The 13,166-nt window shown below is 37.0% G+C and overlaps 2 protein-coding genes across 28 annotated transcripts in view; one reads left to right on the top strand and one right to left on the bottom strand.

The window, feature by feature from the left end:
- MYBPC3 (myosin binding protein C3) overlaps nucleotides 1-1,811 on the top strand; it is a 64,304-nt gene extending 62,493 nt beyond the window's left edge. Inside the window, exon 34 of the mRNA XM_074867655.1 lies at nucleotides 424-1,811. The gene's annotated coding sequence lies outside the window, so the exon portion shown is untranslated. The remainder of the gene's footprint in view (nucleotides 1-423) is intronic.
- A 9,659-nt stretch (nucleotides 1,812-11,470) lies between these two features.
- Nucleotides 11,471-13,166, bottom strand: part of MADD (MAP kinase activating death domain) — a 75,682-nt gene continuing 73,986 nt past the window's right edge. For all 27 annotated transcript variants that reach the window (XM_074867684.1, XM_074867682.1, XM_074867680.1 and 24 more), the window contains one exon: nucleotides 11,471-13,009. In XM_074867684.1, coding sequence (XP_074723785.1) covers nucleotides 12,902-13,009 — 108 coding nt within the window. In that variant the 3' untranslated portion in view covers nucleotides 11,471-12,901. The remainder of the gene's footprint in view (nucleotides 13,010-13,166) is intronic.

Raw genomic sequence — 13,166 nt, forward strand, 5'->3', positions numbered from 1 at the left:
AGAGATTTTAGGAAATTTTTATGTTGGCGGGGGATATGTGTGCTTGTTTTGACTTCTGTTTGTTTTTTAACTAATCATACTAAGATCGCATTCCCACAAGGTAATTTATTTGGTTTATTTTAGAGTTGGGGTTTCATGGGTCTCAACCTTTAATATGCTGTGCTAGTGTAAAAATCTGTAAGAATAACAGAACACTTTGTTAACTATTTTCCTTAATTTTGCAAGCCCTCCCTCTAGGATACTATTATTATAGAGCTAACTAGTATCAATAATCTGTGTGGATTACTTTAACCAAGCAAGCAGAGTTAAAATTACAATGCATCTAGAAGTACATTTTAGACTTTTAAAAAAATGAGATAGCTATAATAAACTATCAGGTAATGTAATTTGACAATAAATCCTTCTTCCCATTCTCTGTCTCAGCATTGGAATGGAACTTGAAAAGAAGAAAACTGAAGAAGTTAATGAAGGATAAGTTCAGTTACATTTAGGAGTCCTGCTCATCTTAAAAGCCATTTAATATATGTGTATTGGGAGGTGGCAGTGTATTGTAGTGTCCTGCTTACTCAACATATTTTCAGACAATATTTCCTCTTTTCATACATCTGTTTTAGTGACATTGCCCCCATCTCCATGTGAAGAAATTCAGGGAAATCAAGATAAACCTTTCCCCCCATTACATACATAAGATACGTCTGAAAAACCCCAAATATTCCAGTTACATGCAAACCCAGACTATTCCTAATGTCTGAAACATAAAATTTTCTACTTCTACAGTTGTCTCCATTTTTTCTCCTCAGAATTCTGACATTCTTCATAAGAAACAAGTAGCTCAGAATAATGAAACAAATAACAAATTATTTGCAATATTTAACCACCTTTCATTATACTGATCTCTGCACAATAGAAAGTAACCTTCATTTCTACTGCTTTTCCTGTCAGGGCTTGAAATTGCCACTTCTGTGCTCTTTAGCAGATCTTTGCAGAACCACATCCAAAATACTCCATTTGGGAATCTCTGGCTAAAGCTGCTGTTCTGCTTTATATAGATAATAGTTTATTTGCTAATTACTCAGTACTGGTTTTCTAGCTTTTTAGAAAGACACCAGCATAGAATTCCAGTTATTAGATGTTTCTGCAACCAATCATAGAGATTATACTAATCTACAGAGATAATTCTGTACATCAGATGAAACAGCTAAAGATGTAGCAAGGCAGACTATTTGCATGTAAATAAGAAATTTCTAAACAAAAAGCTTGTGATGAATGCAGTAAACTCACTGCCATCAAATATTATGGGAGGCTTTTGAAAATATGAATGGTATGTATTTTTGCAGATAATTTTGTCTAATTGAATGACACTATAGCATTTCTGACTTCTCACCTACTAGTTGGAATAGTATTTGGGGTGAGGTTTTTTTTGGACCTACAGTAGTTGTTAGTAGTTTCTCACTGGAAAGTACTTTTTAATGATCACAGTACAAGAGAAGGTGGGAAGATGAAATTAATCCAGGAAGCATTGCCCTTTGGAAGAAGCAACACAAAGGAACTGAAGTAATACTACTCCCCTGCCTCCAACATGCCAGTTGAGATGGGAAAGCATGTCTGACACAGCGTGTTAGTTGTACTAAACAAGCAAATACATCTTCATAATAAAAACACTGATGATGAGATGTTTATTTTGATTGTTTTATTATGGTATCAGATCAAAGAAGGGTATTCCTCTAAAACCAAAGTCAGTTTATCCAAGGTTAACATTTGTTGCAAGTTGTTATTATTCAACAAATAAATGAAAAATTATGGAAGAGCAAGTTTACATTGTTTTGAACTTTTGTTTCCTGACTAACACTATTATTTAAAAAAATACTACAGATAAAAGTTGGAGATTTTCTATATTATAAAGAACCTATGACCAGAACGCAGTGGACTCAAAGGATCCCCAGCATCTGTGGGACAACATCTATTGAAAAGCAGAGACTGAATTGCAAGTGCTTAGATTAACAAAGGACAGTTTACCCTAAGGAACGTTAGGTGCTCTATCAAATACAGTCTATTATCAGAAAGGTGTTTCAGAAAGAGAGCAGACTTTCATGCTGTAATAGGGTACGATACTGGAAGAGTACAAAATTAAGTCAAGAATCACTAAGCAAATAGCATTTTTTGCTCAATTCTTAGCTATTGAACACGAGTACAATGTTTTTCTGAAGTGAACATTTATTTCACCTCCCAGCTGTGAAAAGCAGTATACTGCAAACTGATGCCTTCACTAGATGTTAGTCAATCATTTTTTCATGAAATGTCACTGTTCAAATGCTCTTCAAGTATTAAATTCTACCATATATATATATAAATATAAAACCAATAAGTTTCCAGTGCTCACAAATTTGCTGTTTTGAAGTCCTCAAACTAAAGACAATCATAGAATGCCTCTTCAAAAAAAACTGGTCAAGATGCTACTTCTGGAAGTATTTCATGCAGGGTAGTGCCAAATAGTTAGAATCTAATTCTATAGGGCCTTCTAAGATAATGCTGTGCTTCTACATGAAAAATACAAATTAGTTTTAACTTCTAAAACCTTCAATGACAAGGAGCGAACCAAATCCAAACCTGAATAGTTACAAAAAAGCAGCACACACTAGTTAGGTTTCTAAAAATCATTCCTAAAAAAGCAAATTCTGAAAATTCAAAATGCTAACTGCTCCTCATAAACTGAAAAGAGGAAAAGGGGGAAGGTGCACCTGCAAGATCTGAAATTTCTGTGATTAGTTTTAGAAAGGTCTCTAGAAAACTGTAGGTGTTTATTGATATTTGCAAGCATATAGTATTGTCATTTATCTGTTCCATGACTGATACTGATCCTGAATGTTAGTTCACTAGTTGCCCATTAATTATGTGTTGTTAATAAATAAATAAATTACTTTCATCCCAATCTGATTAAAATGACATAAATTGAGTAGTTTCTCCCAAACCTAGCTGGCTAAGAACAACAAAGTATCTCCCAATTTTTCCCCACCACACCTAAAAGACTACTTGACAAAAGATGCTTTTGACTATCTCTTCCTGTGGGGGATCTCCTCTGATGAAAAAAAATCACACGGATTTATCCCCAGATATCATGGTAAATGTTCTTACCTTGTAGTTGTTGAGTACTGTTAGAAAGAAATGTGCACAGTAAGATCAATAGTAAAAAAATTATTAACACAAGCCATAAAGTTAAAAAATTCTTACCAACTAGCATTCTCTTTTGGCATATAAAGTGCCTTTCACAGCTGACAGCAACTATCAAAGACAACAGTCCTATTGAGGACCTTTCAGTAGTTTTCCGGAGACAACTGTTATTGCTCAAGTAAAAGATCCTTCCATATGAAAAGTATATGTAACAGACACACATGCCTCTTCAGGCGTATTATTTCTATGCAGTTGGATGTGAAATTAACTTTTGATGCTACCACAATTTTAATTTAAAACCTATCAATTCAGCCTGCTTGCTGCCAGTTCAATGTACATGCCTTTCCTTCAAAGGAATTATTATTAACTATATACCAGGAATGGAGATACTTAAATGCTTTAAATTAACATAAGTGAACAGACTTAGCTGAAGTGCAGGGGCATTGCAGAGCATTACTAAGACACAGTATCATGCAAGCTAGCCCAGTGCTTCACTTGAGCTAGGATACCACTTAGAAGAAACATCAACTAACCCAAAACCACGAGCACAGCAAATAGCACTGCCGGTACCCCTGCTAGCCCAGTTCTCTCAGTGCAGCATTGCCTGCTAGCCAAATAAACCTTCAGCTGACACTTTAGCCCAGGGTAACACATACTTCACAAAACAGCAGCCGTTCTTTTGTGTTTCATCCTGTATTTCAACAATGTTGGTCAAATATTGTAAGTAAACAATGCTTACTTGCTCCTAGCAACAGAAAGCTTCACTTAATACTCTTTATAAAAGCCACAAGATAGAATTAAACTACCAAATGCAAGGAAACCTTACAAGAACACTTCCTTTAGTTACTTGAGTTTGCCTTAGTGCTCAACTCCTGACTATTATTCTATGGGCAAAAAATAATAATAAAACAAGTTAGTGGTTGATCAATACCTCATAAAGTAACAGTAAAATTAAAAAACAGCATATGAAACCCAGAAAGAAAAAAAACTCAAAAACCAAAGCATATCACAAATTTTAAAACCTATCTTTTTCTTCAGGTATAATTCTGAAATTGAGTAAACTTCTCAAAGATGAAAGATTAGCTCCTTCAAGGCTGTATCAACTATTCCCTTACTAATCTGATTTTAAAGCACCCCTCAAACCTTACTTAAAAAGCACAGCATGCTCACAGACTGAACTTAAAAACAGCAATGGAGGTTTTTTGCCTTAAATGCCACACCTGAATTTTGGGTAGTGGCTGTAGCAGGATTTGAAGAGGATTTAAAATCCACCCCCTCCGGGCCCACAGGTGGGAGTAGTCTAGGATGTTTTAGCACCAGTAGTCACCTGGTCTAGCATCTCCACACCGTGTGGCAGCTTCCTGGGGTTCCCTGGGTTTGCCCCCCTCAGGGGGTGGAGGTGTAACAGGGGGGCCCCTGCAGCCCGCCGGGGCTGGGCCCTGTCCCTGAGGCGAGGGGGCAGCCGGCGGTGCGCGCCGGGCCTTTCCCGCCCGAGGAAGGCTCGCGCCCCCGCCCCTCAGCGCCCGGAGCTGCTACTTCTCCCGCTCGTCCCCGCTTGGGCCGAGACATTATTGCCCAGGTCTGTAAAGCCTGAAGAAAATCACCTCAGATGATGGTGTGAGTGTAGAGGATTAAGGTAAAGCATGCTGGGTTTCATCCCGTTCCTTTTCTAGTTCTAACTCAGCAAGTTTAAACAGAAGCTGTCAAAGGCTGTATGTGAATTAACTGATGGTCCCCCACAGAGATAATTAACTCTTCAAATGAGAAGTGCATCAGTTGGAGCTGAAGAAGGGAATAACACCGATGTCCACACTGAAGTCACGACAGCGTCTGCGTTTGGTGGAGCTTCTCAGGTTGCAGCCTATTTTGTATTCTGCTATCATAAATACATGACTATTAGTTTAAAACTAGCAGGCATATCCATGGTAACGGCTGCAGGATCAATGTGCTCATGGTTTCTTTCCTGAGCATTAGATTTGTGATTGGTTAATAAAAATGCATGTAGTATTTCATCCCCAATCCACTGTAATCCAGGTTTATCCACTGTAAATCCAGGTACATCCTCTAGTACTAGAGCAATTCTTGTAGAAAGGGTGCCAACTACTAAATATATTTTCATAGTATCCTCAATGCAGATGGATCCTTGTGTGACCGAGGAAAGGTAACCTTGTGTAATAAACTATGTTTCATCAATGTGAGTATGTTGTTGCAGATTAGGTATGATGCATTTTTAGATATTCCAGTTAGGATTAACTACACCAATCAATGATCATTGCTGTAATTTAAGGTGCACTAGCATAATTATGCTGATACAAATATTGTAAAATGAAAAAGTCCTAAATTTTCACACATTCACATGTGTGCTAATAAATCATTGCTTGGAAGATAATTCTGATGTGGGCCAGAAATCAAAGTAACACAAAGAAAACTACTTGCATTCAGTAACATGTTTAGAAAAATCTCGCTTTTCTTAGTAGCTTGTAAATTCTAAATGTTGTCCTTGAGGGATTGTTTCTGTTCAGATGATTGCTTCAGTCAGTGCATGACCTGATTTTAGCACAAACTGTCTGTGCCCCTGCTTTGCTGCTTAAATTACAATACTTAAGTGATACAGTGGGGTGAAGTGCAAGTTAAACAGATTAAGCTCAAATTGTCCCAAAAGAACGTTTAAAACAGTATAAAGTGCCTTACCTGTCATGAGTTTATCTTCCTGTTGAATGGCTATCTTTATTGACTTTTTCAGATTTGTCTAAGCTTATTATATAAAATTATATATAAAAATTAAATTCTACTTGTTGAAAATTACAGTGAGACGTCAAGAAGTTCCCATATATTATTGTAACAAAGCTTTTCAAAGCAGGGCAAGATAGATATTTAAGATTGCTTCAGCATACCTCACCTGTGGGTTTCATTCCTTCTACGAAAGGATTATTGTGCTAGCTATTCCAAGGGAGATCTACAATTGAGTAGGATGAATAAAACCACAAGAAAATACTGGTTGATAGTATTTTTTCCTTAATTTAATCATACAGTGGCCATTCAAATGATAGCAGCAAGAGAAAAGACATTTCTGGAAGTCAGAAGTCATTTATGTTGCTTTTATCACAGAATTTCTTTGAACTAAAATCCTTAGATGTGTTTAGGAGAGATGTTTGTCACTAACATATCATCTTGGAGCAGGTTTAGAACTACAAGCCATTCTTGTCTGCTTACAAATGAATTCTGTAAGAACAGTCTGCTGAGATTAAAAATAGCCCCACTGATACCTTTCAAGTGCTTCCCAACCGCAGAACTCTATTTTAGGGAAACAAAAGCTGTCAGGAGATATCCTTTACTTGTCTTTGGGCAGGGTCCCCACATCAGTCTGCATAAACAACACATCTTAAAACAGGTTGAACTGATGAAAGTTTAAAAGAAACAGATAAAAACAGCTTCATTTATTACGTCCTGATATGGAAAAAATAGTCTAGCATCTGCTTTCTGTGCCAGACAGAAATGTTGACAATAAGCAGCCCTAAAACCACAGATAACTGTCACAGCTATGAACACACTTCAGTCATAATTCTGTACTAGGATAGCTTTGCAGAGGACAAATAATCCAAAAATGTATAATGTAAAAATGTATAAAATATCAGTGGATATGAAAATGTATGAAAATTGATGTAAGGTGTTAAAATTAAGTGGCAAATGTGCCCCCTTTTTCTTCTTCACCATAGATAATCATCTGAACTTGATTTTATATTCATTATGGTTTTAACAACCATAAAGAATATCATACTTAGTTTTCATTGTTTTGCTTGAAAGTATAAATTGTGGGACTCAAATATATGAACTCAGATTGTGAATGAATGTAATTTAACCTTCATCAAGGTTGCATTTTCTTGGTATCTGTCATAATGCTAATAATTGCCCCAGTAATCCAGATCTGTTCCAGGAAAAGTATGATCACAAAAAGACTAATTAATAATATAACTCAAATGCAGTTTTGTTGTTTACTTATACCAAACCCAGAAAAAAATGGCCAAAAAATCCAAGCTTTTCTTCTGCTTTGTAGGTCAGTTCATGTATATGTTGCCTTAGAAAAACCCAAGTATAGGAGATTTTGATCATAGGAAAGTCCTCAAAAATTTCTACCTAGCAGCAGGACTTGTTCTTCCTCACTGGTAATAAGGGGGGGGGCAACAGTACTACATATTTACAAAGCATAATATTTCCTCTTAGCTTTTCTGTTTCCTATAGCACTGAAAAACTTGAACAATTTAGACAATTTGTTAGGTTATAAGTCTGTTTTAGACTAATCTATTTATTTTTAATATCAGATTAAATGGTTAAGCCATTTCTAACAAGGAGTGTAGGGAAGAGCTGCTGCTGGGAGCTATCACAGAACAGCAGAACTAAGGGTGGAAATCTTCTCTGTTCCCTCTGTAGCACTCTTCAGCACTCCACAAAAAAGTTTTATTGAAACTCAAAGGGAGTAAGAGTGGAATGAGGCTGAGGGATGAAAGATGACGACAGATTGCTTGGTAAGAACAGAAGAGAGGAAGATGACTATGACTGGAAGCTGGAAAGGGACAGAGACTGGTTGAGCAGGAGACCAGGGAAAAGCATAGGTCTGAACTGTTTGGGCAAAGAGGCTGGAAGATGGTGATGGTTGGAGAGGCAAGAATGTATGAAAAAACACTAAGAGAAACAGATGGAGATACCTGATGGGAAATTGAAGTGCGCATCTGAGCCTGACTGACTGAAGAGAGTGTAGGCCAAGAAACTGTGAGGAAATGGTGAGGAATCCAAGCAGGGAGACAGGTAAAAAGGGAAGAGAACACTTTGATACCCGGAGCTGTGGCTAGACTGACACTCACCAGAGTTAATAAGAGAAACTGAAAAGGCAGAAAAGAGTGGAAGGAATGGAAATACAAAACTAAGAGTTTTCATATACTTGAAGGAAGCAACTGTTTAGAGTTTTACTGGAGTTTTTCCTGCCCCTGTTTGTTCCTTTTTATGTATAGCTATTTTGGGAGAAGGGGATTTCTATTTCTATGTAGGTTCCTAAACCACGTTTATCACTATAGTAACTGTTGCAAATAGAAGCAGGACTGTTTGCCCTTGGCTGTTGTATGTATGATTCTTTGTTGGACTGATGCTCTAAACCAAAATTAGTCAATGCTAGAATTACTATGCTGCAGAAGTTTCAAAACATTGTATGCCTGTAAACAGAAAATTAACTTATAACTTACTGAAAATTAACTTAGGATTTTACTAACATTGGTATAAATGTTGAGCTGATTTTTATCATATCTGATCACAGAATCTGCCTGAAAGAGGTCCTAAATCTGGTTTGTACTCAACTGCACTCAAACCTCATTTGTCACCAACATAAAGCTTTTAAATCTTCAGATACCATGCTGGAAAGAGGGGTCACATACCCACTATTATTAAAGCATCATCACATTTCTACTATTTTAGTGAAATAGCCACACTGGGCACGGCTGTAGGAACTCAAAGCTTTTGCTCGCACTGAACCTCTTCCAAGAGTGTTACAGGGTAGGGCTGTACGTGAAGCCATTGCTGCTAGCAGAAGCAAAGTAATAGCACTCAGCTGTTTGGAAATGTCTTGCCCTTGTGAGAAGCAGACGCCTCTGGCTGAATTGTGACTTCTGGAAGAAGAAGAGGCTCTTTGGCATTGCCTTTTGTGTCACAAGGTCCTTTGCACAAAGCTCCTGCTTCTTGGTCTAATTCTCACTTCTTTAGGAGCTAGATGTTGTCTTTCACCAAAACCTGGCTTGTCTAAGAGCAGTGACTTGGAGTTACTATATTCCACTGTACTCAGAGTTGAGCAGAAGACTTTTTTCTCACAGAAGGAAGATCTCACCTCAGAGGCAACATTTTCTGACTTTCACCCATTTGACAATCCAGGGGAACTGGGATGTAAATACTGCTCTTTGTGAGAAGCTTAGCTTCTATGTTCTGTCTAGTTCTGAATTCAGTGGTAACAGGAGCCTGTGCCTGACACAGGGGCAAGCAACCGGTCTGTTCCCATTCTAGGCAACTGCTTCCTTATTAAAAATACACTCAGTGGGAGCCAGAAGCCCTCCTCTGGCACAGGCACCATGATTCTACAAATATCTTCAATACCTTTGCAACATAAAAGTTTCTAATAAGGCTTAGAATCATAGCCACATTTTTCCATCCACTTTGATCACTAAGATAGAACTTTAGTTGGAATCAAAATGCTTCATGATTTACATTTACTAGCAATTTAGATTTTTGAATACCTGGATGAACATTTATCTTACAAACTCTATCCTGAAAGCATCAAAGTAGGAGGGTAGGGATTATCTGAAGCTAGGAATCAGGGTGTAGGAAACTTTTACAATGGTTTTCTTAAAGTAATGAGCTTTGAATTGTTCCTTCAACAGACATATTCGAAGTTTTTTCCCAGAAAGTACCTTTGTTGTGACACTCACTGATGTTAAAATCTTCAACCTTTAAAATGTGGACCCACCCATATTAGAAAATTGACACTGCACTCACAAACAAAACAACGTTTTTGAAACGTCACAATGAAGATCTGCAATCCAGAAGGCAGATAAATTAGTAACCTTGGTTCCACTTTGAAAACTGCCAGGAAGACTACTCGCAAACCCCAGTGCTTGCAGAGAATGCTTAACAGTCATTTTAAAAACCAACTTCTACAAAAAAAGGAATTGTAACAGAAAAAGAAGCTTGTTCAGAATAAGCAAATACCTTAAGTTTTAAGGCAAGTTCATGAAATCTGTCACGTTTGTGTAAGTGCCTTGGAAGTATCACAAGTGTTAAAAGGTCATCTTGGAATACTTCAAAACTAAGACACAGGCTCCTCCTAGTGGTAAAAACGGAAGGATTAGTCATTTTGTTCCAAGAAGCTTCTAGCACTATTTATTATTACCAATTATTCCCAGTCTTTCATCTGGTTCTGGAAGGTTTAGAAGCCTCTAAATTCTTACTGCTGCTAAGGAATTCTTACCTAAAGACCAAAATAAGTGGGACATGACAAAACACATGCAAATCGCTTTAATTATTTTTCTCCCCCAAAGTAAAGTTTATGTACCTCTCAATGCTTAAGAGTGATGAAGATGGAAAGGAGGAAAGACTGCATTCCAAAAGACCGAAGCTTTTATACCCAATTTTAAATCCAACATGAATTTGTGTCCAGAAAACAGCACTGTATATTTCATAGTGGAAACACTGCACGGCCTGCCTTTGTCTCTGATGAATACGCTCCATTCCCACAGGTAGCAGAACACCCGCCAAAGTCACCATCATCAAGTACAAGAAAGATTTTGTACATTTCAAAAATTTCTTCAATTTTGAAGCCAAGGCAGTTGCTTTCACCTGAAGAGCAGAAGCCCAATGTCAGTCCACTTGCTGAGGTTGTTATTCTTCCTTGCCACCGAACAGCAAGAGCTGTAACTACTTAGCCACACCTGTTCTTTAAAAATATTCTGTCAAAAGGGACAGAGGGCCATTTTTATTATCAGGCCCTTTAAGTCTTATTCTGGACTGAAGTGTCTCAGCAGTATAGAGCGTACAGCAGTTTATGTAATTTATGACTTTAAGTCACAGAAAAATAACACTTGCAAAAATACAACTTCTATGGGAAAAAAAAAAAAGGAGCTGTATATAGTAAGTGATGCTGTGCATTTAATTATTTTAAACTCTAATCTTCCCCTTATAAGTTAATGGTTTGAATATGTTAATAGGCTTGCTAACGTAATTACAATTTTTAAATTAAAATTGTCTAAGTGGGACTCAGTATTGCAGTAAATGGAATTTTGTATGAAATATTGTAGACCAAAGTGATTTCAGTCTTAACTGTACTTGTAATATAGTAGTGTCAAGAATGCTACAATTGCTAAAAATTCAGATATTGCTATAAGAAAATTTACAGTCTCATAAGACAAAGAAAATAAATTAAATGCAAAACAGGCTAATTTCAGGGTTTGCCAATTTCAGTTTTGCCTTTATACTAGAAACGGATGAACGCTTTACATGTTGCTTCCGTTTGCATGTGTGCAAAAAAAAAAGTATTTCAGATGTGTCTATTTTCCCTATTCATGTTTTTTAGACTTTTTTAAAGACAAATTTCATGGATGTTATGATAGAAGAAAAAAAAATACTTTCAACAGCTTATGTGGAAAGAAATTTAGATCTTCCATTTATAGTCTTCTCTATTTCAAATACGTATACGATGTATATGGTACATAATTACATTAATTTCAGAATAACTTGCATCAATAGAAAAGCACAGGAGGATGAAAACCAGTTGCTGGTTGAATGACATTTTATTTTCACATTCAGACAGCTGTACAGTTTCTATAAATAGATGTGGTACTATATTATTTACATCATCTCCTCACCTGTTACTAGTGTATTCCATTCAAAACAGTAGATACTCTGACCAAGCCAAAACAGGGTTATTTCTGGGTGCATTTACTCAGAATTCTATGTCAAAACATACAATACATCAGTTTGCATCAGAGCATTTTTTTCAGGTATTTTACATGTAACATTATTTTCTCTAGACAGTCTCTCCTTCCAGCATCCTAAGAGCTTTCCAGACAAGTGCAGTACAGTTCAAGAACAAAAACAGGATGCAAAAAACGTTCATATTCTGTCTACTTAAAATAAGGAATGTGATGGATAGTTTTAACTCTGGGAGTTTCATTATACAGTAAAACACAGTGTTTGCAAGATTCCTTGATATACAGGTAAGATTGAAAAAAAAGCAACAGCTTAAAAAAATTTGGAGACAGCATAATCCTTTGGGCTTCTGAACATGTTCTGGAGATTGCTACAGAAATGTCTTGTGTAACAGAGTACAGTTACAAACCCAAAAAGACATGGGTCTGCCATGTGCTTCTGCCAATAATGTTTCCAAGTTTTACATTTCCTTATTCATTTTCTAATCCCTGTGATCAACTGCTTTAGGTAGTGCTTATATGCATCTGTTAACTTCACTGTTGGGATATTTACAAACGTTACCTAAACTCCCATTTGAAAATCCACACAATCCATGAGGAGTCAGGGTTTTTCACAATATACTGCCTTCAAAGTTTCTCTCTCCACTTCTTTTCCCCCTTGAGAAGCAGTCATCTCCACAGATGGACCAATTTAATAGCCAAACTTCAATTGTCACATTTTAAGACTACGGTAGCTAAATTGTTCACCTCTACCAAAAGGGTCTGAAGAACCATGTGCCAAGAACTCCATGTTGGTGGGTAAAAATTATCAACACAGAAGGAAAACAATAAAAACACTACATTTAAACAATATGCAGGACCAGACTGCTTCCACTGTGCACATACCAGAGAATCTGAAAACAGAAGCCTGCAGTTGTAAAGTGATTAATCTGTAACAAGTACCACTAGAAACAAAAAAACCACCGAACTGAAGCTGTTAGTCATCTTAAGAGGAAAGGAATTCCAAAGGAATGGCCAGAGTAGGTCACTCACAGCTGGATGCTGATGCTCAAAACTGTCTGCTTAACAGCTCATATAAAAACTCCATTAAGGATGAATTCAGAAGGAGACTGAGCAGTGAAGTCTTAGGTTTTTCTAGGGGGAAAGACTTGCAGGGTCATACATAAATAATCAAGTTCTCATAAAAGACAATAAAGTGAGCTCCAGTAACTGCAGTAAAAATAGGAGTACTGCATGTCAACGTGCCAAAGGGTAGGTACTTCCCAATATCGTGATCAACTGGAAACCGGTCGAGGTGGTTTGCTTTTGTTTTCTGCCTCTTTTCCACGAATGGCAGCCACATAAGAGAAGAGACACAGCACGGAGTAGCAGATCTCATGAGCCTGCAAGAATTTTGAAAAGGAGATAAGGAAATTCAGATGATTTAGTGTTTTACAAAATCCACTTCACATTTTGTATTTTGCTGCATGTCCTCCTTCATGGGACAACTACTCTGGCTACAGACAAAATCAGAAAAAAGTGTCCCATACTACCTTCTAC

This window comes from Strix uralensis, chromosome 4 (genome assembly GCF_047716275.1).
Source record: "Strix uralensis isolate ZFMK-TIS-50842 chromosome 4, bStrUra1, whole genome shotgun sequence".
In the NCBI taxonomy this organism is placed as follows: Eukaryota; Metazoa; Chordata; class Aves; order Strigiformes; family Strigidae; genus Strix; species Strix uralensis.